The 20,674-nt window shown below is 54.6% G+C and overlaps 2 protein-coding genes across 9 annotated transcripts in view; one reads left to right on the top strand and one right to left on the bottom strand.

The window, feature by feature from the left end:
• The first annotated feature begins 892 nt into the window (after positions 1 to 892).
• Positions 893 to 6,940, top strand: Rcor2 (REST corepressor 2). Its single transcript, XM_048458405.3, has 12 exons — positions 893 to 1,228; positions 1,913 to 1,969; positions 2,243 to 2,323; positions 2,547 to 2,599; positions 2,688 to 2,849; positions 2,960 to 3,084; positions 3,176 to 3,245; positions 3,325 to 3,540; positions 4,821 to 4,898; positions 5,560 to 5,617; positions 5,744 to 5,973; positions 6,069 to 6,940. Exons 1-12 carry the CDS (start codon positions 1,102 to 1,104, stop codon positions 6,381 to 6,383), a joined length of 1,572 nt encoding a protein of 523 aa, XP_048314362.1. The 5' UTR covers positions 893 to 1,101; the 3' UTR covers positions 6,384 to 6,940.
• A 153-nt stretch (positions 6,941 to 7,093) lies between these two features.
• Mark2 (microtubule affinity regulating kinase 2) overlaps positions 7,094 to 20,674 on the bottom strand; it is a 65,900-nt gene continuing 52,319 nt past the window's right edge. For 5 of the 8 annotated variants that reach the window (XM_048458647.3, XM_048458640.3, XM_085693575.2 and 2 more), the window contains 16 exons: positions 19,197 to 19,245; positions 18,864 to 18,929; positions 18,698 to 18,768; positions 18,271 to 18,327; positions 17,419 to 17,655; positions 16,459 to 16,578; positions 16,255 to 16,354; positions 16,065 to 16,177; positions 15,151 to 15,283; positions 14,731 to 14,903; positions 14,436 to 14,533; positions 13,538 to 13,699; positions 12,740 to 12,997; positions 11,807 to 11,833; positions 9,832 to 9,876; positions 7,094 to 9,166 (listed from right to left, as the gene is read on the bottom strand). In XM_048458647.3, coding sequence (XP_048314604.1) covers positions 8,806 to 9,166; positions 9,832 to 9,876; positions 11,807 to 11,833; positions 12,740 to 12,997; positions 13,538 to 13,699; positions 14,436 to 14,533; positions 14,731 to 14,903; positions 15,151 to 15,283; positions 16,065 to 16,177; positions 16,255 to 16,354; positions 16,459 to 16,578; positions 17,419 to 17,655; positions 18,271 to 18,327; positions 18,698 to 18,768; positions 18,864 to 18,929; positions 19,197 to 19,245 — 2,070 coding nt within the window. In that variant the 3' untranslated portion in view covers positions 7,094 to 8,805. The remainder of the gene's footprint in view (positions 9,167 to 9,831; positions 9,877 to 11,806; positions 11,834 to 12,739; positions 12,998 to 13,537; positions 13,700 to 14,435; positions 14,534 to 14,730; positions 14,904 to 15,150; positions 15,284 to 16,064; positions 16,178 to 16,254; positions 16,355 to 16,458; positions 16,579 to 17,418; positions 17,656 to 18,270; positions 18,328 to 18,697; positions 18,769 to 18,863; positions 18,930 to 19,196; positions 19,246 to 20,674) is intronic. The other 3 variants (XM_085693577.2, XM_085693576.2, XM_085693578.2) reach the window with 3 other exon arrangements.

Below are 20,674 nucleotides of genomic sequence, written 5' to 3'. Positions count from 1 at the left end.
GGGGCAGGGAGTTCCTTGGCAGGAAGAGAAATGGAAGGAAAAGCTGGGCTCCACCCGGGCGGACGGACAGGCGGCCTCTGGGCCCCCGGGGCAGACCACAGTAATCGGAGCCCACTAGTGTGTGGAGCCGGTGTGCTTGTGGGTGGGGCTGACCCCGGGGCTTCTCTTGGGGGACACTGAGGTCTACCCACTGGGGCCAAGTCTGAGAGCTCAAAGACGCGAGGGGCGCTCCCTGGGGGGGGTATGCGCGTCCCATCCTGGTCCTGACCCCACCCCCTGGAGGTCTAGCCCCGGCCCTAGGCCCCGCCCCCCGGGCCCTCCCTCCCACCCCAGGGCCAGATGTTCAGCTGGCGGAGGCATCGACTGGGGGAGGGGTGCTGAGGCCGCAGCCGGCACTACTTCCCTGCCAGCAGCTTCATTGTGTGCGCGAGGAGCGAGCGGCGGCGGAGAGCGGGCGAGCGAGCGGCGGTAGCGCGAGCGCGGCGGGGCGAGCGAGCGCGCCGGGGAGGGTGCGAGGCGGCGCCCGCGGCTGCGCTGCGCCCGCCTCCCGGCAACTCTGCTCCAGCGCCGCACGCCGTGCGCGCCGTCCCGCCGCCGGGGCCCCCGCGGGCTGGAGTGCTGTCGTGGGGTCCGGCTGGGCAGGTTCCCCCCAGTGGGGACTGGGCATCCTCGACACAGCCAAGGGGCGCGGAGCCCGCAGCTGCGGCCACTGCGCGGCAGCCCTCGCCGACCGAACGGCGTGGGCAGGCGCGCGGCGCGGCTCCGGGGCTCCCCGAGGGCAGCGCGCCCCGACTCCTCCCGGGGGAGCCCCAACCCCGAAGGGCGCACGGAGCAAGTGTGCCCCCGGCCGCATCGTTCCCCACGTACCCCCACTTCTTCATAAACTTTTCTGCGGTCCTCGCCCGTGGGGGTCGCAGTGAGCTCTAGGGCAGCCCTCTGGGGCCCCGACCTCTCGGACCCTAGCCACGCTGACCTCCCGCCTCTCATAGACTCAGTGGCGACCTCTCCAGGTCGGGCCGGGCGCGGCACTCGAGGCAAGCGCGGCAAGCTCCGACGCTCTCCAAAGGCTCCCGCGCCCCCCCGGGGCAGCCGGGCGGGGTAATGCCCTCGGTGATGGAGAAGCCCAGTGCGGGCTCCGGGATCCTGTCCCGAAGTCGGGCCAAGACGGCACCCAACGGCGCACAGCCGCACTCGGAGGATGACAGCAGCGAAGAGGAGCACTCGCACGGTGAGCCCGGTGGCCTAGGGTTAAAGGCGCGCTGGTCCGGGGAGGAGACACGGGAGGTGGGGAGGGGGAGAGTTGCAAACCACAGATGGTTTCTGCCGCTCCTGAATTGCAGCCTTTGCTTTCTCATGCTTGGGGCTACCGGGGGCTACCGGCACCGGGAATCTACAGCCTGGGCCGCTGCCCACTCACCTCCCCTTTGCCCTCAGTTGCTGAGGGAGCATATAGGGTGCCTCACTTGGATGGATTGGGTCCCTTATACCTTGCCACCTTGCAGGGGACTGAGGTCTGATTGGGCCAGGGGCTGGAAAGACACCTCCATGCGGAGCTGTGAAGCTCATGTGGTGGGGAGGAGCCCAGGGCTCCCTGCAAGGATGAGGTCCAGGTCTGGGGGCAACCCTCCAAGCCTCCACCTCCCAGCCAGAACAAAGCACTTTGCTCTGGCCTGGCCTTTAAAACTGTCCTCTTAACCCCCTCCCCCCATGGCCATGACTAGGCAGGGTCTCTCTCCCAGTCCTCTCTGTCTCAGAGGGTAGCTGGGGGAGGGGGGACTACCAGGGAAAAGTGAGTTTCCTGGGTGGTGGGGGCCCTGAGTGGCCAGAAAGAAGAACTCCAAATCAGCCACCTCCCCAGCCATATCCTCCCCCCACTTCCCTGGAGTCTTGACTGCCTCCCCTGGCTCCACAGACAGCATGATCCGTGTTGGAACCAATTACCAAGCAGTAATTCCGGAGTGCAAGCCTGGTGAGTGGCAGGACAGACATGGAGGGAGGGGTGGAGGCTGATGGCTTGGCCTGCAGCCCCACCTGGGAACGCTTGGCTGGCTGCTGCTTGAGGGACAGGCGGTGGGCGGGGTGGGTGGCCCCGTGGCACTGTTACTTTTCCTGCTCTGCCTTCCTGTCTGGGTCTCTGCTCCTCCTTCCCTTCTGGGCCTCACCTCCCAGCTTGACTGTGTTGCTCAGTGGTCTCCTGTCCCTGTGAATGCCACAAGGCTCATCCTGCTCTTCCGCCTTTCAGAGAGCCCAGCGCGCTATAGCAACAAGGAGCTGAAGGGGATGTTGGTGTGGTCACCCAACCACTGCGTATCAGACGCCAAACGTGAGTGGGGTGGGCCCTGGTCAGGCCCAGTCTTGGGAGCAGGGCTGCAGCTCTTCCTTAGAAGTGGGCTGTTAGTCCCACCTACATGGAAGTCTGTGATAGGAGCATTGCTGTAGCCTAGGAGCTTGAGGTCAGCCTGGGCAACATAAAGAAGGGGTATAGACTGACAAATGGCCCTTGCTTTGAGGAGCTTACCCTCTGACCCCACTCCTTCCCCCTACAGTTGACAAGTACATTGCCATGGCCAAGGAGAAGCATGGCTACAACATTGAGCAGGTGTGCTGGAGGTCCTGAGGGATGGGAGTGGGACAGGGTAGAACAGCACCGGGGTGGCAGAACCTGAGCTGCTCCTGTCCTGGGCCAGGCACTCGGCATGCTTCTGTGGCATAAACATGACGTGGAGAAATCGCTGGCTGATCTAGCCAACTTCACCCCCTTCCCTGATGAGTGGACGGTAGAGGACAAGGTGCTGTTTGAACAGGCCTTTGGATTTCATGGCAAGTGCTTCCAGCGGATCCAGCAGATGGTAAGACTATGTTCATGGCCCATTGAGTGCTTCTCAGCCTCTCAGTCAGAAACAGCTTACCTGGGGCCAGAGTCTCAGGTGGACTCCTGTTTCTGGCCTTGCTTCCCCAGCTACCTGACAAGCTGATTCCCAGCCTGGTGAAGTATTACTACTCTTGGAAGAAGACCCGAAGTCGAACTAGTGTGATGGACAGGCAGGCCAGGCGGCTGGGTGGCCGCAAGGACAAAGAAGACAGGTGGGGGTGGGGGTTGCTGGTAGGGGGCAGGGGGCTGACAATATTTTGGGTTGGGCCTTGCCTCATTTTCTCCCTGGCCCTGTGTCAGCAGTGATGAGCTAGAAGAGGGACGAGGAACTGTGAGTGAGGGAGAGCCAGATCCTGGAGACCCCAAGCGAGAGGTAAGGTCCCTAGCTGCTCTGCCCTGCCTACCCCTCAGCTTGGCCTCAGAAGTACACCGTGTTCTTTATTTCCCTTCAGCCTCTGCCATCTCGACCTCTGAATGCACGGCCTGGTCCTGGGAAGAAGGAGGTTCAGGTGTCTCAGTACCGCCACCACCCACTTCGAACTCGGAGACGTCCGCCCAAGGGCATGTATCTGAGTCCTGAAGGCCTCACCGCCGTGTCGGGAAGCCCAGACCTCGCTAACCTCACACTCCGAGGTCTCGACTCACAGCTCATCTCTCTTAAGCGCCAGGTGGGGGCCCAAGGAAAGGGGGCCATGAAGAGGGAATCCTCAGCTCCCGAGACCTGTGTTGGGGCAGCTGAGGTGTAAGGGAGATGGTGCAGTCCAAGCTTGACTCTCTGCCTCTGTCAGGGATTCAGGATAGCTTGACATTCCTTTCTGTTTTGTGTGTGTGCGCGTACGTGCATGCGCAGGTGTGCACATGTATGTATGATAGGTGCATGGGTATGTGTGCCTTGGTGTTCATGTGGTTCTCTCTACCTTTACATGAGTTCGTGGAGCAAGCTCAGGTTGTTGGGCTTTGTGGCAAGTACTTTTATCTGCCTGTCGGGGCAGCTCCCTGGCCTTTTTGGGGGGCAGTGAGGAACAAGGTCTCATGTATTCTAGGCTAGTTTCAGACTAGCTCTGTAATAGAGGATAACCTTGAGTTTCTGACATTCCAGCCTCCACTCCCCTCACCCCCAGTGCTGGGATTACAGGCATGTATCATCATGTGTTGTTTATGAAGTGTTGGGGATCATGCATACTGGGCAAACAGTACCAGCTGAGCTACTTACTCTATAGCTCTTCTAGACCTTAAACATAGGCAGGTGGCTGTGCTTGGCTACAGAGTGAAATTGAGGCTATCTGGGGTATGTGAGGCCTTATCTCGTTTATTTTATTATTTTGTGTGTGGGCAGGGGCTCACACATGCCGTAGTGGAGGGCAGACAACTTGTGGAGTGGGCTCTCTCTACTAGGTAGGTCCTGGGAATCAAACTCAGGTCAGGATTGGTGGCAAGCACCTTTAAGGAAATGCAAGCTGCATGTATGTATGTGTATACAATATGTGTATAGGCACGGTGCCATGTGCTCACGTGGTTCTCTCCTACCTTTATGAGTTCTGGGAATCAGACTCAGGTCATCAGGTTTTGTGGCGAGTACTTCCATCTGTCTGTTTTGCCCCTCAGCTTCCTAGCAAGCCCCAAGACTTGTTCTCAAATAAGAAAGCTGGGTGCTGTGGCAAGCACCAGTAATCCCAGCACTTGGGAGGGAGCAGCGGGAGAACTAAGAGTTCAAGGCCAGTCTCAGCTCTATAGCAAGTTTGAGGTCAGACTGGGCTGTGGTTCCCTAAAAAAAAAAAAAAAAAATCCCACCAACATGGGCGAATCGCCAGTATCCTAAGATTTTGAGGAAGGAATGGGCTGGGATGGTGGTGGTGGCTCAGTGCTTTATGGAGGGAAGGGCTGGGGGGGGGGATGTTGGCGTCCTGGGATGCACAGTCCCATGGTCCTTTCTCCTCGGCCTCTGTAGGTTCAGAGCATGAAGCAGACCAATAGCAGTCTCCGCCAAGCACTGGAGGGTGGCATTGACCCTCTCCGCCCCCCTGAGGTAAGGCTGTTATGTTTATTTGGGTGCAAAAGGGGCTTTTCCCTAGAGGAGAACAGAAATGAGGAGGAAGCATGTATTTTTACAAAGCCCTTTTCCTATTGACTTGGGCGGGGTGGAGTCCGAAGGGGCAGATGACACCATAGTGCACATGAGAGGGTCGGAGGATAATCTGCGTGAGTTGCTTTCTTCCGTGTTGTGGATCCTGGGGATCACACTCAGGTCATCAGCCATGGTGGCAGAAGCCTTTACCCCCTGAGACATCTAATCAGCCCCCACATACGTATTTTATTACTTATTTTTGGCTTTTTGAGACAGGGTTTCTCTGTGTAGCCTTGGCTGTCCTGGTTTTCGCTCTGTAGATCAGGCTGGCCTTGAACTCAGAGATCTGCCTGTCTCTGCCTCCCAAATTCTGGCATTTTGAAAGATTATTTCATGTGTATGAGTGTCTACTGTCTTTGTAAATGTGTCCCTGCTGTCTGTGGAGGCCAGAAGAGGGCGCCAGATACCCTAGAGCTGGAGTTCCAGACAGTGCCGGGAACTGACCATAGGTTCCTCTGCTGGAGCGCCAGTGCTCTTAACCACTGAACCATTCTCTCTCTCTAGTCCCTCCTTCCCTTTATATATTTCTAGTATAATGATTATTTATATTCTTGCTTTTCAGGCAAATACCAAGTTCAATTCCCGCTGGACCACAGATGAGCAACTTCTGGCTGTACAGGGTGGGTCATGCCATGGCAAGAATTGAGAACCTTAGAGACCTCTTACCTTTTCAGGAGCTGAAGTAGAGGGGAAATAAATAGTTCTGGGGGGCATTTACAGTTTGCTGCCCTTTTTGACCCTTGCAGCTATCCGTAGATATGGCAAAGACTTTGGGGCTATTGCAGAGGTGATTGGGAACAAGACACTGACCCAAGTGAAGACCTTCTTTGTGAGCTACCGTCGCCGCTTCAACCTGGAGGAGGTGCTGCAGGAATGGGAGGCTGAACAAGATGGGGCCCCTGCAGCTCCAGTCCCTATGGAAGAGGCCAGGCGAGGGGCTCCTGTGCCAGCCCCAGCCCTAGAAGAAGATGATGAGGTGAGAGGCAAGGGGTTGTCTTCAGAGGACAGGTGACTCTAGGGCTGCTGAGCATGTGCAGGAGCAGCCTCCTCACCCTTTTCTCTCCCCCTCAGGTCCAGATTACATCTGTCTCAACATCAGTACCCCGATCAGTACCCCCTGCACCGCCCCCACCTCCACCACCCACCTCACTTTCCCAGCCACCTCCACTGCTGAGGCCACCTCTGCCCACAGCTCCCACATTGCTCCGCCAGCCACCTCCCTTGCAACAGGGCCGCTTCCTGCAGCCCCGGCTGGCCCCCAACCAGCCCCCACCACCTCTCATCCGTCCTGCCCTGGCTGCCTCTCGCCACAGTGCCCGCCCTGGTCCTCAACCTCCACCTACCCTGATTGGAGCCCCCTTGGAGCCCCCTGCACCCTCAATTTGAGCCCTGGATCCTTCACTGCCCAGAGGCTCCTGAACCCTTGGCTGGATATCTCTAGCATCGCTTAAGGACAGAAGGGACTAGGGCTTTTGCCAGGTCTTTCAAAGACCCAGAGCTGCCAGTTGGCACAGCTTGGACCTGTGGGTTCTGCATGTGTTCCTGGCAGCTGAGCTTGTCAACCCCCAGCCAGGGGCTAGAGCTCAGGGCCTGCAGGGACTCTGCTTCCTGGCTGTGACTGGAATGGCTGCCTCCTTGCCTGCCTGCCTGGGCCTACCCTTTGTGTGGGGGTAGTGACTTTAGCATGGGGGATGGGCGAGAGGACAGTTGGGTGTTAGCTGGCCTCATTCACCTTTCCCTCCTTTTAGCAATAAGTCAGGTGCAGTGGGGAGGGGATTGGGGTGGTGATGGCCGAGACCTGGTAGGAAGAATACTGAGCAGCTGTAGGGGCCCACTTTGTCCACCCCCAAGAAGCTTGGAGAAAGGAGGGTTGGGGACTTACACAGACATGGGTTTATTTTTCAACATTTTTAAAAAAGAAATAAATGCAACCTCTTAATGTATGAGTCTTCATGTCTTTGTGAGGGTGGAAGGGAGCTAGCCACCTACCACTGGCCTCCTCCCAGGACCTAGACAGTAACCAATTCTGCAAGGCCACATCTTGCCCAGGGGAGCAGTGAGTCCCCGCCCAACAGGGAGAAGAAACAGGAGGCAGCTCAGATTCCAAACATTCTCTTTATTACGTGTTTGATCCAGAGGAGAAACTAAGTGCAGGGTAAGGGAAGAGGGGGCTAGGCAGGGAGGGGCCACCTTGCCTGGGTGCCCCGGCCCCCACCCCAGTCGCTGGGAGCCAAGCCATGCCCTCCTGGCCCCCTTGGAGCACCCGGGCTGTTCCATAGGGCAAGAGGGGGGAGGAGGAGGAGCCCTTGGTCTGAGCCATAGCCAGTGGAGCACGGGGCTGGAGGGTTGAGGTTGGCAAGGTCCCTTCCTGGAACCCAAGGACTCAACATGTGGCTGAGTCTGGCCTGGTCTGGGAGCCAGGGTGATGAACCGGTGAGGGTGGGGGTGACACGACAAGGGCAGGGGCGGAGTCATTGTAAATCAAAAAAAAAAAATAATAAAATAAAAAATAAAACCCATCACAAAAAAAATGTACAACTCAGGTGAGGGCAGGGGCAGCCTCTGTAAGACTCCCCCAATTTCTCAAGAACTGAAACAGCAGAGAAATAAATTAAGGGATGCAACGGCCACCACCAGCCAAGCGCCTAGAGCCACCCATTCACACACTGGCCTTGGAGGTTAGCAAGCGCTTGCGAGTCACTTTGCCCCACCCTATGAAGGACAGAGGCTCCTGGACCTGCCACCCAATCCAGCCTTCCGCCAGTCAGCCATGGAGGCCCTGGGCAGTCTCCTGAGAGGGGGGGCGGCAGCGCCAGGAAGAAAAGGCAAGGCTGAAGGAAGAGAACGGTGCCCAGATTAATGCCAAGGAAGGGGAAGCAGTGGGGTGGTGGTGGTGAGGGGCTGTGCTTTCAGACAAACACGCCCAAAACTGAGACGCCCGTGTCCCCCGCTCCCAAGCGGCCCCCTGGGGGCTGAGAGCCCACGACCCAACCCCCACTCCTCTCCCAGTACTGGGTCAGCCCCGCCTTCCGCCGGAAAGGTGGGAGAAGATGGCACAGACTTCTGAGGAGGGGAACAAATATCCCCACAGCAGCTCATGGAAGGAAATGCCCAGCTCTGGGGAAGGTGAGCAGAGGACATGGTATGGAGGGAGCCAGGGTCCCACCGCCCACCCTCGCCAAGGCTGTGCAGTACCCCCACCTGGTCCCAGTGTAAAGGCCTGTAGCCCAAGGGCCCGGGGGGGCGGGGAAGGCCACCTCTGGTGGGTCGCTTGGAGGGGAAAGAAGTGGGGAGAGGGGAGAAGCCCAAAGTGGGCCTGGCGGAGGGCCTGCCAGGGAACTCCACCACTCTTGCCTGAGAGTGTTCCAGCCCTGAGCCACCCTCCCAGGAACCCCACAGATCCAGTCTTGACTGTCCCAATGGGGCAGGGAGGAAAGGTGGCCGCTGGGAGTTTTTTTTTTTCCTTTTTTTCTTTTTGGTAATAAAAATTTTCTTGGTTTAGGCGAAATACTCTGTGCAACCGCAGTACCGAGGGGGAGCCCTGCCCCCCCCACCTTCCCCTTCCTTTGCCTCCTGTAGGGGAAGAGGGGAAGGGGGGACTTCTGGGCAGGGGTGAATGTGAGGGAGGAAGAACCGTTTCCCATCCCCCACAAACATGGAAGAAAAAACTGAGAAGAGCCTGGAAGGGGACAAGTGCCAGCAGGGGAGACACACCAATTCATCCTGCAGTTTCTCCCTGGGGATGCAGGGTTGGCCCAAGCAGCCAAGTCCACTGGTGGGTCTCTGCTGCCCCCCTCCTGACAGCCTGTTAAAGCTTCAGCTCATTGGCTATTTTGGAGGCAATGTTTTTGAAGGCCATGGAGGTGCCCGATATCCGCTTAAACCGAACACCGTTGAGAGACAGCCGGGGCAGTTTGCACACCTCCATCTCCCACTGCACAAAGTTCTCGTGGCCTGGGGTGCCATGCATGCACAGCAGCATGTATCGCTCGTGCAGCTCGCTTTGGCAGCTGTTGGCGTCCAGCACCTTGCGGATTTCCCGCATCATCTCATTGGGCTCCATAGAGCTCGTGGTCTTCATGCTCCAGGTGAAGCGCAGGGAACGAGGCTTGGCCTCCCGAAATTCTTCCTTTTCCTTGTCATTGCCTCCACCGCCTACCACGTGAGGTCTGTGGACAGGGTAGAGGGAGGAGTAAGATGGGGGCTGAGACATCCCACCCATGAGAGAGCCACCCTGGCAGACAGACCCTGAGGCCAGAGAGGAAAGCAGGAAGGAGCGCAGCAACAGCTGGAAGAGGGAGCAGCCAGTCCCTTGTCCTGGAGAGGCACATAGGACATGGGAGGCCTCTGGCTCTTGTCTCTCAGGATGGAAGGCAAGAAGAAGCCAGCTGGGGTAGGGTGACAGGTCCATGCTGTTACTGGTTCTTTTCTTTAGGGAATCAGGCAGGAAACAAGGGCACTGAGCAGCACCAAGCACTGTCCTCCATGAGGATGATGAGGCTGAGCAGCAAGGCCAGGAAGGGTAGGAACCTGGAGTGTCCATGCCCTGCCAGGGTTCTGGTTCCAGAATGCACTAGGACCTGAGCAAGGCCCAGAACCACTGCGGGAAGGCGTGGGAAAGGGAAATTCTCCTAGGAAAGGGAGCCCCCAAGAGGGAGGCAGGGCAGAATCGCCAGAGAGAAAGAGAGAGAGAGAGAGAGAGAGAGAGAGACAGAGACAGAGACAGAGACAGAGACAGAGTGCGAGCGCCAGTGGCAGAAGGAAGAGGAGCAGGATGCTGTGGCAAGCCTGGTGGCCTGGGCGGGGCCAATAGTGCTGGCTCCGGCCCTCTCACCTGAGTGGCTCCACTCGATCTTTGCTTTCAGGTTCATTCAGGTTCCTCAAAAAACAGAGCGAGGGAGAGTTTAGTCTGGGATCTCTCGCTCCTTCCACCCTGCAGACTCAGGTGAGGTTGGGTCTGGGGACATGCCACCAGTGGGCAGGCAGGACTCAAACCCAAAAGCTACTTGCCAGCCATCTACAGACCAACATGGCTTGGCAGTGCCTCACACCAGCAGCTTGACTGCCCCTTTCTGACAGGGAGCCCCAGCAGGGGGCTGTCCCTCCCCACATTCCCAGAGATCTGTGCTGGTGGAAGAAGCCCTAGCTCTGGGGGAGGAGGGTGTGGCTGTGCAGGCATATGTACCCAGCGCACAGCCCAGCACCAGTAGCTCCCCATCCAGTCCACAGCCAGGCTCAAGATCGCTACTGGCATGGGGGCTGGGAGTAAATTTTTGTGCCAATAACCAGGGTGTCAGAATGAAGATGGAGGTGAAGGCCATACTGTCTGTCTTGGAAGAGGGACTATGAAAGCCTCTTAGAGGTCACTGCGTCAAAACCTGGAGTTGATAAGTAGACACCTGGGATAGGTGTCTAGGTGCCAGTGGGCAAGACCACTGTTGCTGTTAGCTCCCCTACTGCTGGCTGCCAGGCTGGTTGCTCACACAAGGCAACGGCTGAGCAGGACCCTAGGGAGATGAGAAAGAGGTCTGGCCCCGCTGAGCGGCTTCTCCAGCTCCTGCCAGGAAGATGAGTACCCGGACCTGGGATTCTGGGGGCTGTAGGGAAAGGAGGGACAAGAAGGAGGAGAGAGCAGCAGCAGCAACAGCACATGTAAAAGGAGCAGGAAGACACAAGACACAGATGCCAACGAGCACACTGTAAACAGGGCCCGAGTGCCAAGGATGGGGCTCTGTCCGCTCTCTCCAGGCCCCTATAGGGCAGGTCCTGCCAGCCATGCAGTGAGCTGGGGTGGGCTGGGTGATAGGGATGTCTCAAGATCCCATCTGGCCCATCTCTCTCTCTCATCTGAGGAGCCAAGGCACCTGCCAGGCAAATCCAGAGCTCCCAATCTGGCCCTCAGTCTGCAGCTCAGTACCTGGCGTACCTACGCCTGCAGAGGACATGGCCAAGGCTGAACAAGCCAGGCTCTATCCCAGGAAGGGAGATGCAGGAGCAGGGTGTGGGCCTCCTGCTGTTCCACCAGGGCCTGGCGGCAGAATGACCCCTGCCTGAGAATATCCAGCTCATGGCTCTTTGGCAGGCTCAGGCGACATCTGGAGGAAACAGCCCAGAGGAGAGCAGCTTCAGAGCCCAGATGCTGGATCAGGGTGGGTTGTGTCAGTTCTGCAGTACCCACCAGAAGGGGGCGCTCTACTACATCTATGAGGCAAAAGCTTCTGGGGCCTGGAGGAGTCAGGCTAGCCAAGGGACCCTAATGTCCCTGTAGTATCTCCAGAGTCCTGTCATGCCATAGTCCAGGGGAGACAGGTCATAGCCCTGAGGTTCAGGAAGTCCAGGACACCCCCAAATAAGACATTATTGCAGATGCGCCTCAACCCCGTGAAGGTTTCTTGCAGCACATGCACACAACAGGGAAGGGCCAGAAAGGGAGCCCAGTGCGACCCAAACCTGGGTAGGGATGAGGAGACAATCTTAAAGGGAGAGTCCCTGAGGTCTCTTCTCTTCGTGGACATGTGCCTGCAGACCAAGGGAGGCCCCTCACTTGCAAAGTCATTTGCTCTGAGGGACCCAAAATGTCCTCTCAGGAGACCATGGATTCTAAGTCCTGCCAGTGTAAAGGGGCAGGAAGATCAGCTTAGGGGTGAGACCCCACCAGAGAAGTCTTCATCCCTTTAAGATAGCAGACAGGAGGTCCACATATACAAGGTCAGCAGAGATAGGAAGCATCAGCCAACAGGGGAGTTAGTGACAGAGGCAGGACAAAGACACAGACAAACACACACATACAGAGCGGGCTCAACGCCTACCTTCTGGCAAACCTGAAAGACAGATTTCTAAAAAAAAAACAAACAAAAAAAGACAAAATAAAAAAAGAAATAAAAAGAAAACCCAATCAAACAAACAAACAAAAAACAAAAAAAACAAGACGGTATGTGGATAAGCAGGTGGGAGTGGGCTTCTCAGGTTCCAGGCTCCCGAGCTTTAGAGGAGCCGCTCAGCGAGACTAGAGTCCTGGACTTCAGGTCTGTCGGCCCTGCAGCCTCACCTGTGTCTGGCGGCTCGGATGGGTGAAGGGACAAGCAGCAGGTGGGTAGGTCTGCTCTCAAAAAGCCCCTCCTGGTTCTGAACAGTTTAGACTTCAGGGTTGAATAGGGACAAAGTATCTCCAGGAGATACCATGGCTGAGCCACCTCATGAAGAGATTCCCCACCTGGGTCCAGGCTAGGAAGGTACTGGAACCCTGGCGCTGCAGGAGAGGCCACAGCAGCCCTCAGCAGCCATTTGATTTATGGGGTTTGCCCTGGGAAGCCCTGGGGCAGAAGAACATTGTTAGAGCCAGACACAATCTACCTGGGGGAGGGCGAACAGGGGAAGGAGGTCAAAGGGGGCAAGAATAGCCTAGGAAAATCTTGTCAACCCAGCCTAGCTCATGCCTCATGACTTTGCAGCTGCGTCACCAAATATAAGTTTCCATGGGAACCCAGGAGAGAAGAGGGGGCTTTTATTTTAGCATCTGAGTTCACACTCCCCTAGAGAGGAGGCGGCATCGCCCATCTGCTTGGGGCCATCAAATGAGGGGTGCCTGAGAAGAGCTGGGGAAAGGCCTAAGAGGATGAGTCTAGGTGCCGAAGACGTTAAGAACAACCCTATTTCTCAGTCCTGCTAAGGCCCCAACCCAGCTCTGTTGTCCCCACCACCAACCCCCACGCAAGTGGGAAAGCCTGGTCCCAGACCCTCACCTGCGGACAAACTTGGAGGTGAACTTGCTGAAGATGCTGCCAGAGGCCCCCCGCCGGCCCTGGCTATGGCCAGAGGGAGAGGCTGGGGTCACACCGTAGGGCAGATTCTGCTGGTCCCGCACCTGTCGGAGCTGCCCAGCATGGAAGGTGCTTCGACTGGACACACCCCGGGGGAAATTAGTTCGGTCTGGGGCTCCACCACTGCTGCTGATGTTGTGGGCGGAGGGGGAGGCGACAGGGACACGCTGGGGGGCTGTGCTATGGGAAAAGAGGTAGGGGCAAAGGCATATGTCAGGTATAGGAGCCACCAGTACTGAGCACATGCAGGCCCTGGGATGGGGATGGGGAATGCTAGGGCAGAAGCAGCCATCACGGAGGACACAGAAGGAGAGGACTGACCATTGAGGACAGTAGTGAGATGGTCTGGGGAGCAGGAAGGGGAGACAAGGAAGACCCATGTATACAAGCAGTATAGGCTGGAGAGTTGGCCCTGGACCTGCAAGGGGACAATGAGAACCCTCAAGAGCTGACTGACTGTAATGAAAACTAAGAAGGTTCAGAACAGAACAAAAAGCCTTCCCTCTGGAGCTTCTGGAAGCTGCACTCCTGTCCTGAGGGGCCGAAGGAAGAGGGCACTGCTGTCATTTGTGTCCTCTATTTCCTGGTTGTAGGGCACAGAGCTATTTCTTGTAGCTAAGATGACAAAAATGCAGCAGGTCCCCCAAGGTGGGAAGATACTGTAGGGCAAGGGTGAGACAGGCCAGGGGACAAGTGCATTAGCTACCCCAGCACACTTGCCTGGGCCGAGGCACCTCACAGTTACTCTCCGTGGGGGGCAACCCAGAGGCCTTGTTGGGGTGTACGGAGGCAGACATGGATTTCTGGTGCTGGCGGGGCCGGGCCGCAGAGACTGCGGCAGAAGCAGAAGCCGTGGAGGCCCGGGACCCTGGCATGGTTAGGCTAGGAGACAAAAGCAGCGGAGAGGCCCGGATTAAGGGTGAGATAAGAGCCTGGGTTAGGAAGCAAGGGCAGGGCCAGGGTCAGAGCGGTAGCCTTGGCGGATGCAAGTCAGGCCCAGGGAGTGGTACCAGGGAGTGAGAGCTAAGGACCAGTCACTGAAGGAGGGTAAGGTGAGTAAACAGCTAGGAGGGCCAGAGCCTGGGAAGAGAAAACCAAAATGAGGGAAAGCTGAGAGGAGGGACACCATATTGAGGCCACACTGGCCTTCTAGGAAATGTGAGAACAATGATTTTCCCTCTATACAAAGGACAGGATGCTGTTGAGGAGAAACTTTCATTAAACTCAAAAGAGGCGGAACCAGAAATGTAAGATGCCAAGCAAGGTGGGGAACTGTGCTAAGGCCACGGTAAAGCCCTCACTGGGGAGTCCCTCGGTCGGGGTCCCAAACACAAAGTCATAGGTACTAGACAGATGGACAATGCTAGGCTTGGCGTGGCCAAGAAGCAGGATGGTTGACGAGCAGCTCATGTAACCTATGCTCGGCAAATGTCAGAGAGCAGAGGAGGACAGGAGGAAGGATGGCATGGAGCAGGGAGGGTGGATGGCTAGACTGGACAGGGCCAGGACAGGACTCCAGGGACACTGCTCTGGAGAGCAGAAGATGATGCTACTGACAGCTATCTTTGCCACTGTGAGAAGTGGCCCCAACATCACGGCAGGCAATCCAGGTACTCACCTGTCTTTACCATTCTGGATAGAGGACTGGCCAAGGCTGGCCCTGTCCAAAAGTGGGGAGTTCCTGCTTCGGTTTGTGCTGGTGGAGAGGACGCTGTTCTGTGAGGAATGGAGGGCAAGAGCTGTCTCACAGGAGCCAATGTTGTTCCCCAGGACTACTGGACGCCCCTGTCCCAAGCTGCTCTGTAGCTTACTTTCTACAGTAAACTCAGGTACAGCCAAGGGCCAGGCCTCACCAAGGAAGACCAGAGGACAGGAGGGAGACGAGGGCCTGGGGATGGTAGCTCATGGCTTACTGTGGAGGGGGTAGGAGTGGTTTTCTTCCTCTCCAGGCCAGGCAGAGGGCTGGCAGGCACTTTGGCGGTGCTGCTGGCTTTCCGCCCTGTCTCTTCCTCAGGCCGCTTATTTTCTGCATTGTTACTCTGAGTCTTCTTAGAATAGGAATTCGAGGTGGGAATGGCAGGGACGGCTACGGGGCAAAATGTGAAATGTGTAAGAGAAGTAAGTAGTCTGCCTGACGTCTCATTGTGTGCTTGGCACTTTCTTACCATCATAGCTGCATTTCACAGAAGGAGGGAAGTTATTAACCTGCCCACAGCCAAGCTATTATGAAGGAGTTGGACCAGGACTGAAATGCAGCTGCTCCCCACAGCCCTAGACCCTATTGGGGTTCAGAAGAAAGCTGTCCCCGACATGTGATTTCCAAAAGCACATACCCTGGTCACTGGAGCGTCGCTGCTTTGGGTTGGCAGAGACACTGCGCTGAACCTTGTGGGATGGAGATGGGGCGCTACTGTTGGTCAGATCAGCTGAAGGCCGGGGCTTCAGAGTGATGGTGTCACCTTCCAGCTGCAAGAACAGAAAACATGGCTTTAAAGGAGACTGAAAGTCCTGAGGAGATTCCTCCAGAAAGATAAGCTTGCATGTTCCACCCTGTCCTAACACATAGACTTTATCTTACATGACTAATGCAGACAGATGCCCTTGATCATACATGCTCTGACATAGACAGGACATGTCCCACAAAGACACCAATTCCTCAGAGAGGGCTACTCAAATCTGCATACCCAGAGACGCACGCCCACAAGCACATGCACATTCAGACAAAGAAACCCATCCCTTCCCACAGGGAAACCTGGGGCTCATACCAGGTGCCATGGAAATATCTCTAAACCAGGTTAAAGTGATAACCAAGAGAGACCCCACCACTACCGGGACAGGAAACTGTGAGTACAAGTGGGCACTTAGAACCTAAGCTTCCAGATCCATAGCCAAGATAGACACGTGACACAAAGAAACATATCCAGATACAAGATCCAGAAAGAGGCAATACACTGGGGAAGCTTCCTGTAAAACAGACATAGATATATACAGAACAGAAACCTAGAGATGGACACTTCCAGACAGAGACAAAAGATTATGGGCCCTCCACAGAACTTCCAGCCAGATCACCTCAACTCATCCCTCAGAGTCCAGGCCTGACCTACCGCCACCTCCTGCTCTTAAACTGAGAGTCTTATGCACCATGGCCGAGGCCTCAAGCTAATTAGGCAGAGGGTATGAGGCTAAAGGCTGGGTGCCACCTACAGCACAAATGGCAGGTCAGGGCATGAGAATGCAAAGCACGCACCTCAGAGCTCTTGTAGCCCAGAAGCAGATAGGTGGCCATCACTTCATTGTACCTCTGGCCCACCAGTGAGTCCTGGATCTCTTCCCGTGTGTAACCCATGGACACCATCAACTCTGGTGGTTGGGGGAGAGAAGGACAGTTAAGGCTGGTCTCCATCTATGGGCTCCAGCTCCCACCCAGCATACCTCACCTGTTCGCCGGGGGTCCTTGTAGTCAGGGAGTGGTTCCACATAAGGCTTTAGCTCATCGTCCTCGTGCCCCACGTTCATCCACCGGTCTTTCATAATTTGCTGGGAAGAGAAGGAAAGGCAAAGCACAGAGGTGGAGGAAATTCAGCATGGCGGTCTCCTTGGGAACCCCAGGATTTTTGGCCGGCTGGATTCTCGCTGCTCACCTCTAAAGTGCCTCTCTTACTAGGATTAAGTATGAGAAATTTCTTAAGCAGGTTTTCACAGTCTGTGGACATGTAGAACGGAATACGGTATTTTCCCCTCAGTACACGCTCTCGTAGCTCCTGTGGTTAGAGAATTTAAGTCACCCCTAGGCCAAGGGAACAGTCTAACATCCAGGATCCAGATAAGCAGACATTGAAAAAAAAGGATGCAAAGTCTGGGGTCACAGCAACTCACACATGAGGCCATCAAGTCCTATATACCATGTACATCTTAGAGTACTTCAGGGGGGTAGACACACTGTCTCTTCCAGACAGGATCAAGATTCTAATTCTTATGCTTAAAGATTGCATTTTATTTTTTATTATTATTATTTTTTTTTTAGAAAAATAACATTTATTTTGTTGACTGAGTATATGTGCACAACAGTGTGAGTGGGGGTCAAAGGGCAACTTTGTAGGAGGTCAGGTTCTCTTCCTCTACTGTGTGGGTCCTGGGGAATAAAACTTTATCCACCAACCTACCTTGCTAGCCCCTTTTCGTTTTTTGCTGCTTTCCACCCCCACTCCCCCAGACAGGGTTTCTCTGTGAAACACTCCTGGCTGTCCTGGAACTCATTCTGTAGATCCACCTGCCTCTGCCTCCCAAGTGCTGGGATTAAAGGCGTGCGCCGCCGCTACCACCACCCGTTAAGTTTGTTTTGCGATCTCTCACTCTCCAGCCCAGGCTGGTATGAAATTCTGAATCTTCTTGCCCTACCCTCTCCACTGCTGAAATTACAAGCAAGTGACTCTCTATCCAGCAGGGAAGACCACTGAACTGCTTTTACAAGTAGGCCTTTCTCTGAAGCTCTGGCTTGAGAAAAATGTGGACAAGTAGAAAGTTGTTGAGAGGACAGAGGTGAGACCAGAGGCCAAGAAAAGACAAAACCAGAAAGGATCTAAGGCTGCACTTCACTCCACCTTGAGGTTCTGTCCATCGAAAGGCAGGGACCCGCTGACCAGTGTATAGAGAATGACTCCCAGGCTCCACACATCCACCTCAGGACCATCGTATTTTTTGCCCTGGAAGAGTTCTGGGGCTGCATAAGGAGGACTGCCACAGAATGTATCCAGCTTGTTCCCAAAGGTGAATTCGTTGCTAAAGCCAAAGTCTGCAATCTTGATGTTCATATCAGCATCCAAGAGTAGGTTTTCTGCCTGAGAGGGAAGATGGTGAGCATCAGAGCCCCATGGAGAGAACCCTAAGGCACTAGGATAAGGCACGACTGAGGACAATGGGAGATCCACCAGAAAGCCATCTCTAGTTCAGATCTTTTTCCATCTTCAGGGCAGGGTCAGTCAGCACAGACAGGCTAGACAGGAGGAAGGCATGAAGATGGGATCTGAGGCCTAGGGACCTTGAGAGCTACACAAGCTCCAGAGTAGGCCTCTATTTTGTGATCATGCCTGAAAGTTCTTTCAGCAAAGGAAAGACTCACAAGCAGTGCAAATGGGAGTGTCTTGGTAACAGAGATAACGTGTGTGTGTCTACAGAGCAGCTGTGGTATCAGAATCACATTTACACTTTTTCCTAGGTCAGCCGCCAGGATGCCCGAAGGACTAGGAAAGCCTGGAGTATTTCTGCCATACCTGAGAGCTGGCAAGGAGAAAGATTCTATGCTTTTAGTGATGTGGTAGGAGCCTAAGTCTAGGTACAAGGCCATTCTTAAAGACTTCCAAGTGTTTGGGAAGTTTCTCAAATACTCAGCCTGACTGAAGGAGAACAGTCAGACCAACAGGAAGACACAGGAGAGACGTACACACACTCCTCACCTTTAGATCTCTGTGAACAATAAACTTCTGGTGACAGTATTGTACAGCAGACACTATCTGAAAGGAAGGAATTAGGGTTAGCTTGGGGGTCTGAGAGTGAGCCACAGGGACTGGCAGGGCTGTCATCCATGATCTATTTTAAAGTTACCAAGAGGACCAGCAGAGAGACCAAAGGGCCCTCTTCTAAGGCCACGGCTCGGGCAGCTCCTCTTCTGTGCCAAACCCCAAAAATGTGAAATGTGTAAGAGAAGTAAGTAGTCTGCCTGAAGCCCCACTGTGTGCTTGGCACTTTCTTACCATCATAGCTCCACTTCACAGAAGGAGGGAAGTTATTAACCTGCCCATGGCCAAGCTATTATGAAAGAGCTGAACCAGGACTGAAATGACTGAGCTGGGTCTACAGCTGAGGGTGGAGAGACACACCCACCTGGCGGAATTTGGCTCGAGCTTCTTTTTCTTTCATCCTGCCATGGGCCACCAGATAATCAAATACCTCTCCTGCAAGAGGTGAGACGGTGGAGTACACTGAGTAGGGTGGGAGTAGAGGGTGTGGTGGGAACAGGGAGTAATGCAAGAGGCAGCGTCAGACCTACCACCACTGGCATATTCCATGACAAGGTAGAGGGTCTTCTCAGTCTCGATCACTTCAAATAACTTAACTGCAAGGAAAAAGGTTGTGTTGGGACTTAGGAGGCACACATCAAATCTGCTGTATCCAGATCTGCCTCTTGAACCATCCAAATAACTCAGGGCAGCCCACAGGGCCAGGAGGCAGCTGCACTGTGAGCTGAGCCCTCGGAAGCAGAGTCTGACAGCCTCCAGGCCAGAATCCTCCACCAGGCAATGGGATGCGAGAAGGATGCATGTGTAGAGAGACGCAGGCATGTGGAGTCTTACTGAGGGGGAGGGATGACAATATTTCTCACCTATGTTAGGATGATTCAAAACCTTCATTATTCTTACTTCTCGGAATAGCTGGAAGAGAAAATACAAGGGTTTATATTTCATGCCTGCTTGATGAACTTACTTCAGGTCTCCCCCAGAGCCCCCAGTGAGGTTTCTTTCCTTTCTTTTTTAAAACAGACCCTCCCTTTCCCCCCCAAAAAGCAAATCCAAACCCACAAAGAGAGAGAAGCTGGAGCCGAGCGAGCTCCCTAACTTACTGCTCAGACTATGCCTTCGTCCATGCCCATCTAACCTAGCCGCCGACAGCAGCTAACAGCCTCTGCAGGGGAAGGAGCTCGAATCCTGGCGTATTCAGCACTGAGCTCCTTTGTCAGCTCAGAGTCCAAACCTTTGAGTGGCTTAGTGACCAGAGGGGAGCTCCAATGGGGCACCATGTCATCTTTTAATATCTAGGTGTCAGAGGGCCTGCACTGGGAGGAGAGGCCTTTCTCTCCTGAGTCTCTGAAGTAGCAAGAGAAGAAACCACTCCTATATATAGCTGATGCCAATTTTAATCAAATCCACCTCCACACACTCACGCTCTCTGTGAAACAAAATCAGGGGCTCCAAATCATACATTTCCATACAGAAAGATGACAGAAACGAACTTCTTCCCCTGCAGGGGCCAGAGAACTGGAAAAGGTTTTGCAATTTTCCAGGCCTCACCACTTATATGAGGACTGGGGGTTTTTGTTTGTTTGTTTTGGGTGGTGGTGGTTTATCTGGAGCCCTAATCCAGAAGGCAGTTCACAGAATATAGTAAAAATGGCTTTCTCTCTCTAATGGTGTCCCAGAGAGTTCATGGACTGGAATGAAAGGGATCTGGCCCAACTTTCCCCTCCACCAGCTCCCAGGCTTTTCTTGTTCTTTCTTTACCCAATAATTACGCTGATAAAAAGCAAAGGCCCCTGGTCACCATCTCAGGGGTGACCGCTGAGGGCAGATCTGAGATGGCAGTCAGAGCCAGTACCACCATCCCATTCTCAAGCATATCCATTTGTTCTGAAGGAGCACTCTTCTGGGAAAGCCTAGAGCTTTCTGGGCTTGCCTAAAACCCTGAGGGCACCAGTGTCTTCAAAAACTCAAACTTTAGGGAACACTGCTAAGAAGAAACGTCAACAAAATGAATGGCCAGAATGAGATTGTCTTTGCTAAGAAAGCATATAAATAAAAAAGCTTTTTAAAAAATGGCTATATTTCTGTATCTTGGGGGGGTTGGAGGCAGGAGGAACAGGAGTTCAAAACTAGCCTCAGCTACATGGTGAGTTCCTGTTTCAAAAAAGAAAAAAACAAAACAAAACAAAACAATACAAAAAAATCTTTTATTTGTCTGGCACTGGTACCTTCCAATCAATCAGGAAGAAGCAGGGAAGAAAAAAGAGGTAGGGAATGAGATGTCCTGGTTGTCAACGGCAATGAACAGAGTGGTAAGCCACAATGCTACAAGGGCCCAAGGCCC

The sequence above is a fragment of the Myodes glareolus genome, chromosome 7 (assembly GCF_982192425.1).
Source record: "Myodes glareolus chromosome 7, mMyoGla1.1, whole genome shotgun sequence".
NCBI lineage: Eukaryota > Metazoa > Chordata > Mammalia > Rodentia > Cricetidae > Myodes > Myodes glareolus.
Note: the sequence above shows the minus strand (reverse complement) of the source record. Positions and strands in the feature narration are given on the sequence as shown.